General features: G+C 48.6%; 1 protein-coding gene across 2 annotated transcripts in view; it reads right to left on the bottom strand.

Moving 5' to 3' along the window:
• The window catches only part of ITGA9 (integrin subunit alpha 9), a 327,427-nt gene that overhangs the window by 292,334 nt on the left and 12,310 nt on the right, over positions 1-22,783 (bottom strand). For both annotated transcript variants that reach the window (XR_007129340.1, XM_047740712.1), the window contains exons 2-4: positions 18,326-18,453; positions 16,977-17,083; positions 7,299-7,422 (exon numbers count right to left, since the gene is read on the bottom strand). Coding sequence is in view for 1 of the 2 variants with exons in the window: in XM_047740712.1 (XP_047596668.1) it covers positions 7,299-7,422; positions 16,977-17,083; positions 18,326-18,453 (359 nt within the window). In the remaining variant the exon portion in view is untranslated. The remainder of the gene's footprint in view (positions 1-7,298; positions 7,423-16,976; positions 17,084-18,325; positions 18,454-22,783) is intronic.

Here is a 22,783-nt window from a genome sequence, read left to right on the forward strand (position 1 = left end):
CATAATCTTTAAATACTTTCCACCCAGAATCTAGTACCAATTTTGCCAAGTCCCTACTTTAGAAGCAGAAGCAAGCTACTTTATGGGCACAAATAGCATACGTACCTTCAACTTACTGTGTGTTATAGACTAAATGGGTGTCGCCCCAAAATCCCTATGTTGAAACCACACTCCCTGATGGGATGGTATCAGGCAGTGGGGCCTTGGGAGGTAGTTAATGTTAGATGAGGCCACAAGTGTAGAGTCCCCATAAATGGGATTAGTGCCTTCTTGTGAGGCCTTAGAGAGCTTGCCTCTTTCTGCTCTCCACTATGTGAGGACACAGAAGAGTGCCCTCCCCAGACACTGACTAGGCCAGGGCCTTGATCTTGGAATTCCCAGACTCCAGAACAGGGAGAAATAAATGTTTGTTGTTTAAGTTGCTCTGTCTGTGGTAGATCTGTTACAGCAGCCTGAAATGCCCAAGACATTGTACACTGTGATAGCTTTCATCCCTCCTAAAAAGTGACCCTGAACATGGGACAGTCACATCTCAGTGAGAGTCCTAGCCCAGAGCTGAGGAAAATTCACATGATGACCAAAACTAACAGACTCATGGAATAACTACCACTGAAACACAGACCGTCAAACCACTGCTTAGATGTGAAAACCGAATGCTTACAGCAAGGAAGGATCTAGGACACAGAGCAGAGAGGCCCTCTCAGGAAAATGGTATCAGCTAAGGGGCCCCATCTGCCCACCACCCTCCCCACCCCCCATACTTGCTGAGATTTCTCTATATTTTGTATCTACAACTGCAAAACTACAAGAAAGCTTGAGAAGTCTCCAGTTGAGAGTCCTAAAAAATCAGAATAAAATTACCACGTGATAGGAGATTTTGCTCAGTGAAGGGCCACAGCATCCCAGTAACCACAAAGAAAACCAACATCCCAACGGAACAGGTGGTACAAAGAAGCTGCTGTTGAACTTCCATACCAACAATCCTTTCTCTACTTCATGGGCCTGTGACCTTCATCAACCTCCCCAAGCCTGTTTTCTCATCTGTACAATGGGACTAAGAATTCTTACCCCCCAAAATGAGGTCATTACTCAGTCTGAGCCTACCTATGAAGTACCCTAACACAATCCCTGACAGCTGGTAGGTAAATCTGAATCAGTTAGTGGCTCTGAGAGGAATAAAACCCAAGATACCTGTCATACAGCTTAGCAATTTTAGAAGAGGAAAGTCATAAAATTTAGACATCTGTAAGGAAAATATTAGATAATATAGCTTAAGCAGTCAATCATTCCACACAGCGTATGGAAACACGTTGGAAGCATAGAATATATTTGTGCCCCTAGTAAAAATTCTTGGCACCAAAATGAAAGCTCGATGGGGTTCCCTGAGCCCTAAGAGTCACTGCCAGAGACCTGGTCACCTCCTCTGGCCCTGGCTTTTTCCTCCAGCTACGCTCTCTCCCTCTCTCTCCGCCTCAGGGTCCCTCTCTGCCTTAACTGGTTATAATACAGAACTACATCTGTTTCTAAATTTGTTATATTTACTTAAATGAGATAATGTTTATGAAAGCTCTTTAGAAACCATAAAATCCTATGTAAATGTAGAGTTCTTTATTTAATAAAAATTTATGGGGCTTGTTCTTGAATTTTTAAATGGATCAACTTAGCTTTTTATGGTTCTCTCCAAAACAAAACAAAAACACAACAAAACAAGACAAAACCTCAAGTCCTTTTCATTTGTAAATGGCTCTTGATTGATTTTTATCCGCTGGAGAGCCACAGCATTCCAACCAGACAGGAGAAGAAAACTTCACATGGGAATGGGTGATGTTTCCTTCTCTAGAAATGAGCCTGTCTTGAGAGATGAAAAAGCTACAGGGAAATAAAAGGCCAGTCACCCCGAATTAATAATAAAGTAGCACAGAAATCTTTGGAATCAACAGGACAAGTTTAAGGCACAGCGAAATTAGATAAATTCAGACCCCAACAATTCCCAACTTGAGAATGTTAATACACGTCATGAATTAAACTTTAGATCCTAATCTACCGAAAGGGGAGAGGAGAGCTTACCAGTAAATAAATTGTGCAAATAGAATCTTTAAAGATATTTAAGACATTATCATCTTTTCGTGAAGTCTTCTTTTTTTTTCCTTCATGGAGTCTTAAAGTCATTTTTGTAATACCCAACTTTCTACCCTCCATTATCTATTCATTAAAGCAGGATTTGCCAGAAACCTTCTCTGAAGTTTTCTTTTATTACGGCACTTAACTAAAAAATTCGTACTTATCGAGTGTTCACTCTGAACTAGGCACCTAATATACTCAAATACCTCTTCAGTAGGTTAATCACCCCATTTTACAGATGAGAGCACTCAGAGGGTTTACCCAAAGTGACCCAGACAGAGTAGGAGCTATGCGTTCAATCACGGGAACAAGTGAGCAGTAACGTCAGATTCTGAAACTGGGTCTAACATACGGTGGTGCTCTCGTTCCGCTTCTTTATCAGTGTTTCACCTGGGACACTTTTGGTTAGTTTAGCAGAGCTGTTCCCAATTTTTCCAGATTAGTGAGACTATTTTTGTTACAATAAAAAGACAACCTGTGGGGCGTCTGGGAGGCTCAGTTGATTGAGCATCCAACTCTTGGCTTCGGCTCAGGTGGACCTCATGGGTCATGAGATTGGGCCGCCAGTGGGGCTGCGTGCTCAGCAGGGAATCTGCTTGAGATTCTCTCCCTCTGTCCCTCCCCCACTCACATGTGCACTCTCTAAAATAAGTAAATAAATGTTTTTTATAAAAAAAAAGATGACTTGTTTACAGCCCCGTTCCTGCCAAGCTCTGGCTTCTTGTCTCGGCAGGCTCAAGGGCAAAGGATGAAAGAAATCTATGTGCCTATACAATATATATATATTAACAAGGCACTGACTTAAGAGCAACAGGTTTCAGAGAGCTCACCAATAGTTCCCACCCCATGTCGTCCCACTGAACTTCTCGTCTTCTCACACGCTCAGATAAAACCAAACAACATCTGGTGCTGTTCTCGTATCACGCACAAGCTAAGCGGCTGACATAATGGTATGCTCCACTGGTTTATTCTACATTGTGTCCGAGAGTCATCTTTGTTTCCCATTCCCTCTACATGTCCTGGTTCCAAACAGGATACTCTGATAGCATTTCCCACCCAACCAGAAACAGGAAGCACCTGAAAAGTCACGAGAAAAATGCCTTTGTGCCAAAGACCGATGTTTTAAGAATTCAAAAGTTCGAGACAGTCTAGACACAGGCCTATAGGCTTCGAGGCTTTCATCTATTAAACCAACATTGCAACATTCTGAAGAGAGCACAGGTGAGCCTCTGGGAGGCCTACAATGAGAGAACAATGTGTGGTCTTTCGGAGCACGTCTCAATTTTCTCAGGAGCCCCTGAAGAGAACCCTCAGAGGTGACACAATGGAGGTCCAGCCAGAGGCCGGAGGCCAGAGAGACAGAAGCATGGAAGAGCGGGCCCCCAGCAGGGCTCCCACGCTCCTCAGTGGTCCTTCTGCTAGTCCACAGTGGACACACTCAGAGGAAGCAGGGCCCCTTCCTCCCTTTCCAGCACCCACTGCCATGACCAACAGCAGATTCCCACCATGCTTCTCTTCCAGGGCGCCCCCTCAGCTGCAGACTCAAAGTGGCATCCATTTCTCCAGGTGTCACATGAAATAAGCGGTCTTCATACCACTTAGAGCTTGGCTGCAGCTTAGGTCTTTGGGGAGAAGTGCCCTGCAGAACACACTGGCATGAACTTCTCTCCCCACACAGCTCTCCCACGTGGGAAACATCCTATTTCCTCTGTTTTCCCCTGCAGCTGGGGAACTTCTCGAGAGCTGGGGCTGTCATTTGGGTTTTATCAATGAGGCACTTAAGATTATGTGGACTCTGTTCCTAGCAGACAAATTAATCACCCAACAGTGACTAACACACATTTGCCTGGCATATAATATGTTAGCACATAATATGAAAGATCAGTATATATACATGTACTTAGTGCACACACACACACACACATTGGGCACTAGTCTAAGAATGGACAAGTTTTAACACACTTCGTCCTCTTCACAGACCCCCGAGATAGCTTAGGCACATTCACCAGGTAGAGCCAGGACTTGAATTCTGGCTGTTGGGGTCCAGAGCCTATGTCTTTAGCCACCGTGCTACATTGCCTCTCTATTGCATGGTACACAAATAACAAAATGGAAAGAAAAACCTGGCCTTGAGCAAGCCACACATCTCTAGACCTCAGGAAAGAAGGCTCATCAAGATGATATTCAAAAATCTTATCAAATTCTGAAATACTTCTGTTGTATTGTACTTAGCGGTCATGTGATCCCTCACTTGGAACAGAGAGCTTGGGACACCAAGTTTTTCCACATTAAGAGAAAAGTACAATTGCTTTAAGACCCAAGTGCCCAAGAATGGGAGGTGGACATCCCCAAAGCCAGGAGAGCACAGGCAAGGGTCTCTAACTGGGGACCACATCCTTCATCCTGCCAAGCCAGTCTTTTAGAGAAATCTGAGCATTGGCCACCCCTTGCCTCCTACAGGAACTAAAACCACAGAAGCATTCTCCTCAGTGCCCCATTGTTCTAGGGGCTGCTCTTAGAACCCAACACTCCCCAGCCCCATGAATGAGTTAGCACACAGAAGTGTGTGTGTGCCCATGAAGAAGGAGGACTGGGCAGGGGGTACCACCATTTTTGCTCATTTCTTTGCTGGCTCCATTTGGCCATCATTAAGTCAAGGAATAGTCCAAGAACAACCCTGGCATCCTGGGCTGATTGTCCAACTACTGCTGTGTGAGGAATCTGGGATCATGAGTCGAGCCCCATGTCAGCTATGACTGCATAATGACCATGAAATGTCTGTGACAAATAACAAGCAGTTCCCTTCCCACTCCGACTCCCACAGGTCAGCTGGGCTTTGGCTGGTCTAGTTGGGCTCCGGCTGCAGGTTCAGAGCAGGTCTGTTCCACATGTAGCTCTTCTGGGACCAGTGAGCCCTAGGGGGCACATTCCATGGTGAGGGTCACAACCACCCAGAGGGGGAAGAAACATATGAGATCTCCTAAGGCCCCCCCTTGTGAATGAGGGATGTGCAGAGCAGCCCTGAACCGAGAGGACACCGGGCCCTGCTGTGGCTCCTCCTTGGTTCACGTGGGCTTCCACCTTCCTGTCAAGCATCAGGGGCCCCACCCACACCCTGCCACCCTCACCATTCCCAGGATGCAGCCTGGAGGCCAGCACCCACATCACCTGCTGGGGGGGCCTTCCCTGCCCCCACACACAGCAGGAGAGAATGGTGGAAAGACTTCAGCCCCTATACACCTCAGGTGGGTAATCCCAAGGTGTGTTCCCTGCTAGCCCCAGAGCTCCCCAGAACTCGCGCCCAGCTGCCCATGATGGTAACTTGTAGGTAGCATCTCTCATGAGCTATCTTCCCTCCCTCTTCTTGCCTCCCATAGCCCCACTGGGGTCTTCTGGAATGACCTCCAGAAAACTACACATATTCAAAACCCAAGTGAAGAGAGTTGTAAAGATGACATGAGAGAGGGTGTCAAGTCCCCCAAACCAACACTGGCCCAGTGCTGAGCTCACAGCTACTTAACACATCGTGCACAAGTGTGAGCCACGGTGGCCACAAGCTCCCACCTCTTCAGAGGTCTGTCCTTCCGCGTTCCAGTGCTTACAGTGGCATATGGAGCAAACACCAGGGACAGCAACATATCCCTATTTCACAATATGTCTTCTGGGAAAACCAACATCCTGTTCTTCTTGCACAACTGGTTTGGATTCAATCATCTTTCTTTCCGGTACTCGTATCGATTCCCTCTCCTCTCCCCAGGCCAATGAGCTACCCACAGAGTTGTGCCAGGAGCTTCCCCTTCTCTTCCTGGGGTGGGACAGGGAAGCGGGAGTGAGGAGTAAGCTGGGGCAGTCAAAACACAGCCTTGACCCCTTATTGATTTATTTATACTATCTGTCCGTCTCTGTCGGCAGACTACATTATGTCCATTTTTCAGAAGTTTTTTTTCTGACTGGGGCAATAGAGAGACAAACAGGGCCGGAGTTCAACTTCCCCACATGGTCCAGCCAGAGCTAAGGAAATGCGGACACAGAAAAGAACAAGGTTCGTCCTCACAGAAGGTCAGTGTTCATGCCCCCTACAGGGGCCCTGCCAGTTCTTCCATAGGACTGCTGCACAGAACACCTGCTCAGGGCACCCGAGTTCCCTTCAGGGCCCTGGAGGGTCCTCTGGGAGGCAGAAAAATGCATGTGTCCAGACAGCAGTTCTCAGAACCATCTTTGGTGGCCTCAAAATTTGAAGCCTGGGAAAACCCAGGGAGGCCCAGAGGAAACGTGGACACAGGCTGGTGGAGACTTCAGTCCAAGCAAGTAAATTAGAGGGAGGATTAAAATATAAATAGCATAGCACTTAGAGAGGGAACAAGTGCTAGCTACCTCAGAATTAGGCAAAGAAAACCAGAGTGTACAAACTCTAAAATCAATGAAAAGGCGAGCATTTCCTGGATCCTTAAACCTCAAGTTCAACTGAGCTAAATAATGATCAGCTCAAAAAACATTTTTTAATTAAAAAAATAATCATAATGATCAGCTCAGTGGTGTTTGGAGGTTTTAAGCAGGGAGCCTGGAAAATACATTTCCTTCCAAGATCCCAAGTGCCCTTTGGCAAAGAGGTCTTCGAACTGTCATGACAGTATGTGGAACAGATGGGAAGGAAAGAGCCTTGTGATGTTATGGAATGACCGAATCCTGGGTTTGGAATCCTGGACTGTCTCAGGACATTTGTCCACAAAACTGTCTCAGGAGCCTTAAGACCATCTGGGAGCTTGGACCGTGGAGACCATCGAGCCAACCTCTGAATTTTCAGGCAAGGACATTGAGGCCAAAAGAGAAAGCAGCTCTCCTAAGGCTGCCTAGCATGTGACAGTGCCAGAAAACCAACTTCTGCCCGACTGCTTGGCTGAGGCTTGGTGAATCTTAGACTGAGACTTCATATAGCTCAGTGCACACCATGGACTCTAGGGCAGAGATGGGCAGGGCTGGGGGTAGGTGGGGTCTGAAACCACAACCCCTGCTCACCCCCATTCCTGGGCAGAGCCATGGGTGCCAAGAGGCCAACTGGGGACTCAGTGCTGCCCTCCAGTTAGAGTTTGGAAAGCTGCAGGAAACGGAGATGATGGGAGTTGTTTAGGGTGCCACGGCAGGTGTGGGGTAGGGGTGGGGGGATCAGAAGTGCTCACCTTCATAGCAAGGGATCAGCGTCCTGCCTTTGGCCTGGAGGTTGGATGGGATGATGTAACAGAAGCCGTGGGGCAAGATGTGGTCTGTTTCGTAGTAGATGTTCTTCCAGCGGTGGGCACAGGCCTAAAGGACAGAGAGGGGGTTAGAGCAGGAAACTCAGCCCCAGGAGGTCCCAAAGCAGAGCATTAGCAATGCCAAGTGATTCCACAAGAGGAGAGGGGCAGAGGGGCCAGAAAGCCATCCTCCCTCCTGCCCAGCCACAGCTTGGCTCCAGGTACTGTCTGGGGCATCAGCAACCTATACAAACAAGAACATGCCCCTGGGAAGCTACTAGGAAGAAAAAGGAAACACATAAATGAATAGGGGTTGTCCCTAGTGCTGAGGCCTGGGAAGGAAAAACCCGGGGTTATGGGACAGAGACTCTAGGCGTGGGAAGGACAGAGTTCAGGGGGAGAGCTCCAGCCACACTCAAGGATGCAGTCATTGGGTGCTGAAGAAGCATGTGAGAAAGGCTTGGAGGTTCAAGGGAAAGGAAGGTCATTGGTGGGCTGGTCTAGACTGTAGTGGGAAGAAAGAGGTCAGTCTGCCAGCCTCTCTGCTCTTCATTCCTTCAAAGCAAGGGGTCCTGTAGACCTTGATGACTAGGACTTTGGTGGACGTGCAGGGGAAGTTGACAGAGTCTCACACTGGTGAGTGGCATGATCTGCCTTACAGTTTAGAAAGACAACACAGCCACTGTGTGGAGACCGCAGGTGGAAGAGTAGAAGTGAACGTCCAGGCGAGAATGGATGCTGGCAAGGCCTGGGATGGGGTGTAGTGGGGAGGAAAGGAGAGGATGGCTTCAGGGGTGCAAGCTGGGGTAGAGCCGATGGGCCCTGGGGAAACCACCACAGTGACAGAGAGCAAGAAAGGCAAAGAAAAGGGAACAGGTCAAGATAAGACAACCCCCAACACACATCCTTGAGGTCTCAGGCCAGATGAGTATGCTAGGCATACTCAGCAGAGAGCATCTGTTCACTTAGTCACCCATCGAGTATTATTGAGCACCTACTGTGTGCAAGGCTCTCTGCGAGGCCCTGACAATACAACAATGAACAGTCAGAGAACTGGGTCAGCCTGGTGGGGGAGAGAGACTCCAGCCCTCACAAGGCTGCTGGATGGCAGGACCACTTGGGGAGTTCCTGTCTTGAGCTGGTTCAGGGCAAAGTAGCAGGTTGAACCACCGCCTGTAAATTTGACTGTTTCTGCCTACAGAAAGATTTCAGTATGTGCGCCGTTAACTAGAAGTAGATGCTGATGGCTCTTTTTTCAAAGTAGATTAACATAGAGCAAATGCTCAAATCCCAAGTATGCCATTTAATGAGCTTTGACAAAGGTGTACACTCATGTACACAGCCCATAAACAGATACAGAACATTTCCATCTCACCCCAAAGTTCCCTAATGCCAGAACATGGTTGGTTTCCACAGGCAGGTCAGGGAGGGCTACTCTGAGGAGGGGCCGTCTGAGCAGAGGCCTGAGAAATCAAAGGAATGGCTAGAAGGGCACCTGGGAGGAGGTTCAAGGAAGAGGGATCTGTGGTGGGCTATCGCTTGGCCTATGTGAGATGAGGCCATTAGATGGACAGACAGACGCCCTAATTGGCTGACAGATTCTCAGCACCAGGGTCCAACAGACCCTGGAATGGGAGCCCGTGGCAGGAACGTGGCCTGGGCGCATCCTTCCCCACCCACCAAAGACACCCCCAGCCTTGTATTCGGACATAACTGCCCACTCCATGTATGACCGCACATGTCCAAGCATCCACAAGTTTGGTCGGGGTCCAACCTGCTCACTCCCAGGGTGTGCCGGGTTCTCGTGCACATGTGCCACTCACTTCCACTCCCTAGCCACTTCAGTCTGGCCTACAAATGTATTGCCTTAAAATACCACATTTTAAAATAATCAGAATTTTTAACTTCTTGGTTTCTCTCCTTCAAATGCACAACAGGCCACAATGTTCAGTATTTCTATGGCCCATGTTGACTTCTTCTGCCACACTGGGGGTGAGCACAGGAGTCTGGAATTCCTGCTTCACACGTAGGAATCCCAAGTGGGCTCAGAACCAGCAAGTGCTACAAACAGGACTGGAACTCACCCTTTCAGGGCCCTCTTTGTGTCACTAGAAAACATTTTCCATTTTCCATTTAAAACTTCTACTTCCTGGGGTGCCTGGGTGGCTTAGTGGGTTAAGCCTCTGCCTTCAGCTCAGGTCATGATCTCATGGTCCTGGGATCAAGTCCCACATTGGGCTCTCTGCTCAGCAGGAAGCCTGCTTCCCCCCTTCTTTCTCTGTCTGCCTCTCTGCCTACTTGTGATCTCTCTCTGTCAAATAAATAAGTAAAATCTTCAAAGAAAAGAAAAAGAAAACTTCAACTTCCTGCATGAGGAGCCATCAAACCCACTGCCTGAGATAGCTCTGATGGCTGTTGGGTTCCCAGCCTTATCCACAGGCACCAATACCCCATGAATGACCACTCTGGGGCAAGTGAAATACTCAGGGCACCAGTGAGAGGGGCCTCTTTGGGGCCCTCAGACTGTCCTCTGATGAAAGTCACGGCCTGCCAGCCTCTCTACTCTTCATCCTTCAAGCAACAGCCCACAGACCCCCCTGACAAGGCCACTCTCTGCCCACAGGCGAAACTACTGGAAAGGTGAATTTGCCCACACGCTCACTGGCTCTTGCCCTAGGACATTAAACTACACAAAACAAATTTCTTATTATTCCTTATATTGCAAAGCGTCATAGCTCCGTACTTGATATGGTCTTGTGCTCACCGCAGGTTTCTCAAGGACCTGTACAAATCCGTCACAAAGCCCGTAATAGCTCCACTCCACCAAGCAGTTGATTTTTTCAATGTTTAGTTCTGACTCAATTCCCTTGGCTTGCAAGCCATCTAGTTGGCTGGCTCCTGGGACTCCTATTTTAGCTTATAGACTTAGGAAAGCCCTTGGCTTCCAGGGCTTACTGCATTTTATTGTATCTCTGGCCGGAGAGACAGTGAAAAGAGGCGGATGTTTACCATGAGGCCTGTTGACTCTTCAAAGGAAGGATGTTCTCCATTTAATGTCTAGTTTATTGTCTCATTTGTTTTTGTTTTTTAAGTGCCATAAACTGTTTAAGAAGTGATCTTGAAGAATTCCTAGAAAATCCAAATATTGCATTTCACAGTAAACTAAACTAAAATTAAGGCATTCTGTGAGGTCAGAGATCAAAGTGTCAAACGCAGTATGCAAGTAGGAAAACAACAAAGAGTATTTCTGAATATAAATTATAGAAAGAAAAGACTGTTTATCCCTGATTATCATTATATATACACACACGCATGTCAATCTGATTCCTACGTTAAAAAAAATTCCTAGAGACTGTCTCCAAAGGATTACTAACCCCATCAATCTCTCTAAATGAGTTCTGCTGTGAGGGAGGAAGGGGAAGAGCAGGGAAGAACAGGAAAAGAAGAGCATTCTCTAAAAAGAAAACAGCAAGACCGGCCAAACTCAGATTCCAAATAATCCTAAGAAAGGGGAGGAGGGTCTACCATCACCCCAAATCTTAGAATCTGACATCTTTCCAGTTATAAGGAGGATTGTGCCTTTTTTTTTTTTGCTTCCAAAAAAATAAAAGGAGAAAATGAGCAAGTTTTATTTCAAAAGTCTTTTTTGTTATATGGAAATAGCATGTCCTTCCTGGGCAGGCAGTGTGTGTGGGGCAGGGGGAAGGGGAGTGGATCCTGGGCCTCTCCCAATGGCTCAGCCACAAAGGCACGTAGGTCCCCACCCCACCCTCTTACACAGATGGCCAGAGCTATTACCACGCCTCAGGTCCACCCTGCACAGTCAGGGCCAGGCCCTGGGCCACCGGGAACAGTGGGTGGAGGGGGTCAGGACCCGATGCCACGGATCTCCCCTACCTGGCAAGTAAGTGCGCCCCCCTTCTGCCCCCTGCTCCAAGGGAGGATGGAGTAGCCTGGGAGGCACAAGAAGGGGCTTCTGAGGTATTGGGAAAGTCCATTCTGAGAATGTTGACCCAATGACAATCATCAAAGTGAACACGAATTATTTCTGTACTTTCTTGCATGTGTTTTAGCTCATTAAAAGTTCTCTAAACAACAACAACCAGGAAACACAGCAATCGAAGTAAATGCAGAAATGGACCCTGCAGCTTTGAAACAGCAGACAGATGAGAAGCGGTGAATAGACAGGGACTGCCCTGGCGTTTGGAAAGGACGCAGCCTAGAGCCAAGAACACCGCTGCCACCAGAAACAATCCAGATGCTTCCATTATTTGTCGTCTGAGCCTTGGAGATGACTGAAAAGCAGAAACACCAGACGTGACCATTGAGATGCTCTCCCAAATTAAAGAAAAGAGTCTGTGCCTATGCCAGGTGGGTTGGGTGTTTACAGTAAGAAATGGTTTCCTTTTCTCTACTTCTTAAATTGTCATCTGCACATGAGCAGTGGTGGGGGACAATGTGGGGAGGCGAGGGGCTTGCCCTTAATGCCGACGCTGCGTTTGCTCCTGGTATCATCTGTTTGCTGGAAGAGAACATGAAGGAACCACAACACCTGTGACAAGACTGGCCGATACGAAGCCGAAGTCAGCCCACCAGAGCTGGTTGCTGGGTTCAGGGCAGAGAAAACGTCATTGGTCAATGAGACACTTCACGCCCTGTCACAGCTTTCAAATTCTCCATCTGTTCTTTACTCTGAATCCGCACCAGATGCTGATGCAAAAAACCCAGCCCACCTCCCCCTCTTCAAACCCACCCTAGAATCCAACATTATGTTCCTTGGGGATCCAGGTCCCATGCTCACACCCCAGCTACCTCCCGAGGGTTCAAAGGTGTTTGAATAACACCTGTCTTCCTGTGTTTAATTTTCAAATAAATACTTGCCTCGCAGAAAGCCTTGACAAGTGGACTTGACACATTAAAGAAAAAGCAAGTAGATAAAAGGCCTCTAAAATGTAAACATGGGGGTGCCTGGGTGGCTCAGTGGATTAAGCCTCTGCCTTCAGCTCAGGTCATGATCTCAGGGTCCTGGGATCAAGCCCCACATTGGGCTCTCTGCTCAGCAGGGAGCCTGCTTCCCCTCTCTCTCTGCCTGCCCCTCTGCCTACTTGTGATCTCTGTCAAATAAGTAAAAAATAATAATAATAATAAATAAAATGTAAACAGGGATGATGTTACCACTCCCTGTACCTTACTTTCACCTGTCACCTCTAGGGCCATGTTAGAGCATTTTACCTCATGGCTCTAGCCATCACTCAGGCAGCCACCAAGATGGGATGGCAACTGATTTGCTTTCTAATTGCTTTAACAGTGACACTCAGCCCTCATCTTACTCAAGCACACTTTTAGACACCCCTCCTTAGAGAGATTGTCTCTAAGTACTGACAGTAAAAAGGGTAAAAGATGCAGCCTCTCCCTCAACTTCCTTAAAAAAGGAGACATACACACAGGGTAAATTATACATTTAAAGGTAACTACACGATGCTCGGTTCTTAATGACTCAAAAGATGCTAAGCTCATTCCAGAAAGCACGGTCACCAAAGGACCAGCTTCAAGGAGGAAGCGGACTCTAAACCAGGGAGGAGAGAGGGGGCTGGGAACAGAGAGGACCTAGGGCAGGCCTTTTCTAGAGAGATGGCATATGTGCAAAAAACCCATAGGGTCTAACTCAACCACAACAAAACAATCCAATTTAAAAATGTGCAAAGGAGTAGAACAGACATTTCTCCAAAGAAGATACACAAATGGCCATCAAGCCCGTGTAAAGATGCTCAATATCACTAATCATTAGGGAAAATTGAAATACCATCTTGCACCCACTAGGGTGGCCACTAGTAAAGGAATGGAAATGTATGGGCAGTGATGTGGAGAAACTGGGACCCTTCTCTGGTGCACCGTTGGTGGGAACGTAAAATGGTGTAGCCATGGTGGGAAAATAGCGTGACAGTTCCTCCAAAAATTAAAAAATAGAATTACCATAGAGTTTAGCAATCCTACTTCTGGATATATATACAAAATAATTGAACACAGAATCTTGAAGAGCTATTTGCACACCTATGTTCATAGCAGCATTATTCGCAATACCCAAGAGGTAGAAGCAACCCAAATATCCATCAATGGGTAAACAAAATATGGTACATATATACAGAAGAATAGTATTCAGCCCTAAAAAAGAAAGAAATGGGGTGCCCAGGTGGCTCAGCCAGTTAAGTGCATCTGACTGCTGATTTTGGCACAGGTCATGATCTCAGGGTCGTGGGATCCAACTCCACATCAGGCTCCACACTGGGCATGAAGCCTGATTAGGATTCCCCCACCCCTCTCTCTCTCTCTCCCCCTGCTCTCTCTCTGCTCCTCTCCCCCTGCATGTGTGCAGGCTCTAAAAAAATTAAAATTAAAATTTAAATTTAAATTTAAAAAAAAAGAAGGAAATACTGTGATACGCTACAATGTGGAAGAACCTTGAGGACATTATGCCAAGTGAAATAAGCCAGTCACAAGACAAATACTGCATGATTCCACTGACATGAGTTATCGAATAGAGTCAAACTCTTGGAAACAGAGGAATGGTGGTTGTCAGAGGCTAGGGGCAGCAGGAAGGGCACAAGTGTTCAATGAGTGCAGAGCTTGTTTTACAAGATGAAAAATCTCAGAGTCCTGCTGCCCAACAAAGGGCACACGGGTAATGCCACTGTACTGCACATTTAAAATTGGTTAAGACAGGGCATCTGGGCAGCTCAGTCAGTTAAGCATCTGCCTTCGGCTCAGGTCACGATCCCAGGGTCCTGGGATCGAGCCCCACATCGGGCTCCCTGCTCAGCAGAGAGCCTGCTTCTCCCCCTCCCCCTGCCTGCCGCTCATCCTGCTTGTGCTGTCAGATAAATATCTTTTTTTAAAAAAAATGGTTAAAATGATAAATATTACATTGTGTCTTTGACTACAGTAAAAAAAAAAAAAAAAAAAAAGCCATGAGGAAAATGGATGTGGTCACAAGCCCCTCCTTCTCCAGCACCCCCAGGGGTGCCCACTGAGTGGATGAAGCAGTAACTGTGCAAAATAAGAGAACGACAGCCCTGCGTGGGGTGCATCAGGGCAGGGCTATCATGCCCAAGCACCATCTCCATGAAGCCCCAGCACTGCCTTCCCTGGCTTCCTTTGCTAACTGGTCCCCGTGGTCCTCACTGCCGTTCACGTCCCCGGAGACAGCTCCCTCCTCAGATGGATTTACGGTGACACAGGACCCTCTGGGAGCAAGTTCCCGGCCACACAGAGGTTCTCCTTCTGTGGGCGGAGGAAACGTTTCCACAGGACAACTTCCGGATCTAGGCTCCACACGCTCCCGGGCCTTGTGGGCCGTGCGTCCCCCAGACCACCAACTCCGCTGCTCTGAATTTCAAGCTCAGGCTGCCCCGATCTGGAGGTGGAGGATGGCAGACAAGCCTTCCAGGCCTCCTGGGGCCGCATGGTCTGGTCAGGGTCGGGCCACTACGTCTGGAGGAATGCCAAGGCTTGGAGAAGGTCCAGAAAGCCCGCAACAGTGATTAAAGCGCTGGACAAACAGCGGGGGCCGGGGGCCCTCAGCAGATCCCCAGTGACTCCAGTCAGGAGGCCCCTCCACACTAGTGATGGCATCCAGCTGCTTCCTCCCTCCCCCAGGGGCCCAGCAAGGGGCAGACACTACTCTCGGTGAGAAGGCAGGCTGCATTCACAAGAGCAGCCTCTGCTGTGGAGAAGTTTAACACGAAAGTGGGCTCCTCAAAGAGGAGAAGGAGACGGTTTGCCTAGATGCATTCAGAATCCTATATCCCCCTGGGGATAAAATATAAATATGTGAAACCCTCAACTTGACAGCATGTGGCCCAAAGGAAGCCTTCAATGAATGGCAGCTGGTAATGTTTTCCCTCCTTGATCTTGTGCTTTTAGAGGAAAAATCTTCATAGAGCTTCCAAGATAAAGCCAACAAAAAGAAAAGGGGTATGAAGTCAGAATACTGGTTATCTCAGTGGAGAGGGCCACGAGGGAACATTATGGGATTAGCAACAGGCATGCGTGCGTGTGGATATGAAAACCCCACCAAGCTGATCACATCAGGCTGGGTAAGCACTTTAGTGTTCTACCATAACAGGAAAGAGTAAAAGCAAAGGAAAAAAGGAGACAAAACTTGAGGCAGTTACCAATTCCTTTTTGGTGGAGTCCAATAAAACCCTCTGGAGTGATGGAAGTGTTTTCTCTGTGTGCTGTCCAGCACAGTAGCCAGGAGCCGTGGGCTGCTACTGATCACTTGAAATGGGGCTAGTGGGACTGAAAAACTGAATTTTTTTTTAAATATTTTAATTATTTATTTGAGAGAGAGAGAGATCGCAAGTAGGCAGAGAGGCAGGCAGAGAGAGAGGAAGAAGCAGGCTCCCTGCTGAGCAGAGAACCCGATGCGGGGCTCGATCCCAGGACCCTGAGATCATGACCTGAGCTGAAGGCAGAGGCTTAACCCACTGAGCCACCCAGGCGCCCCAAAAACTGAATTTTTAATTTAGATAAATTTAAAGTGTATTGACTCCATGCGGTGGGCAGCTAGTTCACCGGAGGGCATAGCTGTAGGGTATCACAAGTGTCAAGGGTATAAAGACTACTTTTTGCACCTCCTCGAGGCACCTAAGGAGCCTGAGTACCTCATATGCACTTTGGGAGCCAAATAGAGTTGACCCTTGAACAATGTGGTGGTTAGTGGCATTGACCTCTCATGCACTTGGAAATCTGCATATAAGTTTTGACTCCTCCCAACTTAATAGCCTATTGACCTGAAGCCTTATCAAGAACTTACTTTGTATGTCCTTTGCATGTTATATGTACTAGACCTGATATTCCTACAATAAAGTCAGCAAGAGGAAAGAAAATACTAAGAAAATCCTATGGAAGAGAAAATACATTTACAGAAAATCCACCTATAAGTGGACTCATGCAGTTCCAGCCCCTGTTGTTCAACGGTCAACTGTAAAGCATGAAAATTAACCTGGATTTCCTAATATATAATCCTATGTAGAAATAAACTACTGATACAACATGGGTTAATCTCAAAAGTATTCTGAGTGAAAGAAGCCTTGCACAAAAGAGCACACATGGTAGGTTTCCATTTATATGAAGTTCTAGAAGTATAAAAAGTAATCCTCAGTAGTACGAATCATAACAGTGGTTGCCTTGGGGTGAGAGGAACGGACTAGAAAGGAACAGAAGAGAACTTTCTGGGGATGGGAGAAATACTCTCTAGCTGGAAGGGGGCAGGGGGATTACACAGGAGTGTGCCAGGGTCAAAAGCCAAACTGTAATCTTAATTCTGTGCATTCCATGTACCGTATACCTCAAAAAACACACACTCACAAAAGTGCTTAGGTAATGAACAAGATTTCCAAAGCACAGCTCACACACATTTTGTCTTATTAAAACAACCGTATCTCTACACCCGACAGATGATGAAATTAAAAAGAGCCATCACTGGTCCAAGCAGTAGTCTGGAGCTGGCAACCCCCAAGGCCATGCCCTTGTCACCGTGCCATTCAGCCTGCCTAGGGGATCACAGAGCCACTGGTCCTCAGAGTGCCACCCCCTCCCCACGGCACCCCCAGGAGGCCTTACCAGCACGAGGCCGTCCACCTTGGGTTGCCGGGCCAGGCTCACCCCCATCCACTCCTCATCCCGGTCTTCCCGGCAAGTCTTTCCACACGGCGTGCCCCGATTCTTCCCTGGATGAGAAAGAGAAAAGCCAGATGTGCTTTGAGAAACAATGTCCTGCGGACTGCTTTTCAAAGGGTGTTCTACATACCGTCCAAATGCTGGTCACCTGCCAGTGAGAAAGTAAGGAACTTGGAGCAAAGTGTAAATCAACTCCATCACGGTGTCCTGCTGGCTGTTTATTTGAGCCAATTACTTTTCTCATGCAGGACCTGCTCTATGAAGGAAGTGGTGCGGGGCTTTACGATCTGAAGCTGGCTCCGTGATCTGTTACGTACCTACCGGGAGTAAGCGGTTCACAAACCCGTCATTTTGAGTAGTGCTAAAGAACACTGCAGATATCTCTCCCTTTCAGCTGAAGATCAGAACAATTCTTTGCTCAAAAAAAAATACAACCAGAAGCTCTTGCTGGGGAAGAACTTTGGAGAAAGTGAGGCCCTGAAGGGATTGTAATAAAATAGCTCCCATTATGTGCCAAGCACAGATCTATGTATCCCCTCTCTTCTTAACCTTCTGAAGGTATCTTAGTCCTGACTTTACAGGCAAGGCAACTGAGGCCAAGAAGGCTATGGGGCTTTGCCAGTAAGTCCCAACTAGTAACTGGCAGAGCCGGACTCTGAACCCGGGCAGAATCCCCGACTCCAAAGATGATGCGTCATGTATTTTCCACTGGACTGGAGTTCTTTAAGACCTCCATCCATCATATCTTTCCCTACTTAAAATATAAAGCCTAAGATTGATTTTAATGGCTTCCCCCTTTGTGCAAAGCATAAAATCTTCACACCTTACCCCAGCCTGCTGGGGCCCATGTGAGGCAGCCCCAGCCTACCCCATCAACCACTCTGCTTCCACTCTCCTGCTCAGCACTCCGGCTACACCGTCCTCACTCAGTAAGCGAGGACATGCTTTCCTCGGCTTGGAAGTTCTGCCTCCCGTAGCTGCCCAGCTAGCCAGTGTGAATCTTTTCATGCGTAGATCAACTACCCACCTCCCCTCTGGTCTTCTTATACTCAACTATTCATCTTCATGCATCTCAGTCCAGTAACTTGTAAGGCACAGGAGGGCAAGAACTTGGCTTTGTTCACAGTAGATCTCTGTGCAGTAATAGGTACTTGACACATAATGGATGGATAGTTGAGTGGGTGGATGGATGGGAGGGAGGGAGGGAGGAAGAGGAGCTGAACCACCAGGCGGCTCTGAGAAGACAAAGAGGACGTGTGAGGGTGTGGAACCCATCAGTGACATCCACCTACCTCGAGCCATGTCCAATTCGGTGCATCTCCGGTCAGGGTTGGTATGGACACGACACTTAAACACAGCCCCAGGGGACCTCACTGAAGTGCTGTACTTGGACTCTGCCTTTGGTGCGCCCACAAGAACCCTGCATATCCAGAAGAAAGAACATTCTGTCACAAGCCAGTACCAGGAAAGAGGAGGCTGGTGGTTAAACCCTCACCCAGCCAGGGGAGGGCTGCCTGAGTGCTCCCTGACAAGCCACACCCCAGTATCATCCTGGGCTTCGGGGCCCGGGGGGCACAGCCTTCTGCAGTGAACCTGTCGGATGTTCTCCAGGCATGTTTAAAGCTCAAGACTGGCTGGGAACACATACAACCAAAGGGTTCCTATCTAGAACCTATAGACGTATAGGAAAACACAGAGAGCCAACAGAATAGTGGGCCAGATATTTGATGAAAGAAGATAACCAAACGGCCAATAAACATATGACAGGATGCTTAAGGACATTAGTTATCAGAGAAATCCAAGTGAGATACCACCCACACCTACTAGGTTACACCAAAAGACCTCAAACACCAGGTGCTGGCAAGGATATGGAGGAACTGGAACCCTCATCCACTGCTGGGGGGACCACTTAGAGAACTTGCCTAAGTGCCTAAGAAAGTGGACCATGGGCCTTACCCGAGGACCCAGAGATCCCATTTCCGGGAACATACCCCACAGAAGTGCATACGTGGGTCTACCAGGAGATGTGGTCAAAAATGTTCCCAGCTAAAAATGTTGTGGCCAAACACTAGAGGAGACTCAGAGGGTCTCCCCATGCCAGAGCGGACAGGTAGGTGGCGGCACAGAAACACAATCGCATTCTGCACAGCGATGAAAATCAACGAGCGTGCAATGGCGCCACACGAGGAAGCTCTGGAATACAGCATTGAGCAACAGACGTCAGGCCCAGCGGGCTCTCACTGTCTGATCCCACTCATCTCAAGTCCGAAGCCGCTGGAATTTAGCTGGCGCTAGAGGTCACTCTATGGGTTACCTCTGGGGAGAAGCGGCGGGGTGGGGGGAGGCTGCAGCTAGTCAGAGGGGACTTCCAGGGGTGCATATGATGCTCTGTTGGCAACCTGAGTAGTGTCTGCACAAAGGTGATGATTCCCTGAATTGTGTACATGACATGGGCACTTGCCTGGATGTGTGTGATACTTCAGTTAAAAAAAAAAAAAAACAAGAATAAAAAGTAGGAAATTTGTTGGAGATGTCATTTCTCTTCTATGTCCCTCTCTTCCCCTTGCTCCCCACCACACACAAAGCATGTATATTTGGGAGATATAGGAAAGAAATATCAGGAGGGTAGAATTACAAACCACTTCCTCTACCCCAACGCCAGCCAGAGGTAGAAGCGTTCCCATACAAACAGGGACAAGAATGAAGCCCTTCGTCTTGACTGGGAGGCTGCTGTGGGGATGGGCTCTCCCCACCGGAGGACAGGAGCAAGAATGCTAAGACAACAGAAGAGACGCATTTGGGACTGTGTGGACACAGAACACGGCAGGAAGTGGCCACAGGCTCCCCCACCGATGTTACAGAAACACTTGTGCCCTACATGTTCATGTATCATTCCCAGAGAGCAGTCAAGCGCAGAGCTAAAGTGGAGAACACTAACCGGTACAGTCACGCACAGTGTGTGCTGAGCCACAGCCATGTGGAAAAGGGCTTGTAAGGTGAGACTCTGAACAAGATCTACACCTGTGTCCACAGAGTAGGAAATTCCAAGCCACTGCTCCTTCCGTCTGGCAGCCTGGAAAGGGGAAGCAATTCTCCTGGAAAGGTACCAGGCACATTGTGCAATAAACTAGCCCCTACTGGCCTGGCATAGAATGCATTATCCACTATGTGTCTGTGGGAAAGCGATCTAGCAGAAGCTAGAATGACCCCGGACAGCCTCCCAGAGACATGGGAAGCTGGCCCAGGTTCCCTGCACTCTGTCCTGAAAGCCACCTTCACCTTGGGATCATGAACTTCACCCCCAACCTAGCTGCAGCGTGACACTGCTCCCTCCCCAGCACCCTGGCTGAAAGGAGTGTAGATCTAGCCGTCAGAGAACAGAAGTCTGGCACCTTCAGATGGACCCGCCACAAAGGCTGAACAGCCACACTAATCGGACTCAGAGACATGGTATGAGGCTCATGAAAAGGCACGTGGGTCCCATCTTAACTCCCGCTGCCTCCAAACCCAGTTCCTCAATGCCCAGAACACAAAGGATCACTGAGAACACATGGGGCCAGAGAAACCAACCCTTAGTGGCATGTTTCTTTCCAGATCAATCTGGTCTTGAGAGTCTGTACTTGATTCGGTGCAGGGTCTGAAGGGCACAGGCCCCTCACTCACACGCCAGCTCCCGCTCCTGCAGCCTTGCACAGTGGGCCCCAGCTGCAGAACCCCCAGGCAGCGGGGCTGGAACCCACAGCCTTCGGGAATCCCAGAAGGCACCTTCCCACAGGGACCACACCAGGGCAGCTCAGCGGGCTCTTGGCTGCTCTAACTCAAATGCACCATGACACGCAAAACGAAACTCCAGTGAGAAGAAAGCCACATTAAGGGATCAATTTCCCCCTGGCTTCTGGGGCTGAGCTTCAGAACCACCAGGGCAAGTCAAGGGTTGCCCTTGATAATGCCAGTTATGTTTTCACAGGTGAGAAGAATTAGCAGTCTGACAGGTCTAAACGCCCGAAACATCCACGGCCTTTCCACATGTCAGGTTGTAGGAGCCGAGGAACATAAAATTGCCTTCTGCACTCGAAAAACCCCAGCGGGACGGGGCTGGGTCCAAAAGTTCCCACAAACGCCTAATTTACATTAGCACAGCGAATAAATGCCACTTGCAATTCATTTTGTAAATATCACAGAAATTAGACAAAGGGGGAGAACTATTCACACAGCAAGGGAGAGAAATGGCTGCAGGAAACAAGCTATTTTTTTATCCCAACCCCGCAAAAGGCACTAGAATCCTGATCCTGACAGACAGCCCACTGCACTAAATTCACCGACCCAGGCTCACAGGTTATCCAGGGAAGGGACCATGGAGGGCTGAAATCCCAGGCAATGCTTCTTCCAGACTAGAGCTGAGACCCCGAGGGGTAAAGTTCACATCAAAACCTAAGGTGGCAAAAGGATCCACAGAATCACTTTTCCCTTCCAGACCCAAGGTCCTCAGGGGTTCGAACAATGGCTGACTGGGCACGGATCACAGCACTCTGGGTCCGACTCTTCATCAGCGGGTCGCACGAGAAGGTTTCTCCCAAATCGTTTGTAGTGGGAAATGAAGCAAGAGATAAAGGGGTGTCTGCACGCACGTTTGTGCTCCCTGGGCTGGCACAGTGGAACAGGAGCTTGTATCTCTGTGTTCACAGAGTGCTGTGGCTTCCTCCGCAGCCTGGAGCCATTCTTTACCCAGGCCTCCCTCCAGCAAGACCCGGCGGCAGGCCAGCCGACGAGCCCATCTCCTCTGAAGTGAGTTCAGCTGGCTCTCCGCCAGGCCAATCCCAAGAGATGAGAGCATGCAACCGCCCAGAGTTCAGGACAAACCACCATGAAGATGCAGTCTGCCTTTTCTCTCATCGTTCGGAGTTATAACGAGACAGCCCGGGCACTTCCAAGATCTGCTCCCCCCCATCCAAATCTTCCCTGGTACCCTCGACAGGACACTGAGATGTTTCCTTCCTTTGTACAGTTAGCATATAAAAGGGCCCGGGTGGCCCACCAACAGGCTCCCATCAATAAATCATCAGGCTGATTCGCACCTTGGCGGGCTACTTCGAGTGTGGTCCTTGGTCCGGCAGCCTGGAGGACACCTGGGAGCCCGAGGGAGATACAGAATCTCGGGTCTCAGCCCGCAGAGTCAGAACAGCTCTCGGGCCGACGTGCCGCCTGAGAAGCATGATATAACCGCCTACACTGACTACAAATCGCTGTGCTCCCTTTGGGGCCAGTGTGGATGGATGACCCTCCAGAAGTGAGACTCTCTTCCTATCCCAGCCCCTGTTAATGCTGCTCTCACACTGCGAAGACATGTCAGAGTTCTCTCCTTAATTCACAAATCTAGCTTTCCAATTCTAAGGACAGCCAGGGTGTATCAGGCACTTGGAGTGTGCACATGCTGGGTGAGGCTCCTTCAAGGCAGAATTGCATTTAATATTCAGAGCAATCCCATGGAAGGCACTATTATGCCCATTTTACAGATGAAGAAACAGGTGGCCAAAGGCAGACATGGGACACCCCCAAGCCCACGAAGCACGGTGAGGTGCCACAAGGCAACACGCACCCCAACAGTCGCGTGCAGTGCCCACGCCCCTATTCTGCCTACCCCACAGCAGCCAGAAAGCAGGAAATAAGAACCAGCAAGTGTGAAGCGACCAGCCCCCTGCTGCCAGCCACCCCACATGATTTTGCCAGAAAAAGCCCTTATGAGGGTCTGC

This window comes from Lutra lutra, chromosome 1, assembly GCF_902655055.1.
Source record: "Lutra lutra chromosome 1, mLutLut1.2, whole genome shotgun sequence".
NCBI lineage: Eukaryota > Metazoa > Chordata > Mammalia > Carnivora > Mustelidae > Lutra > Lutra lutra.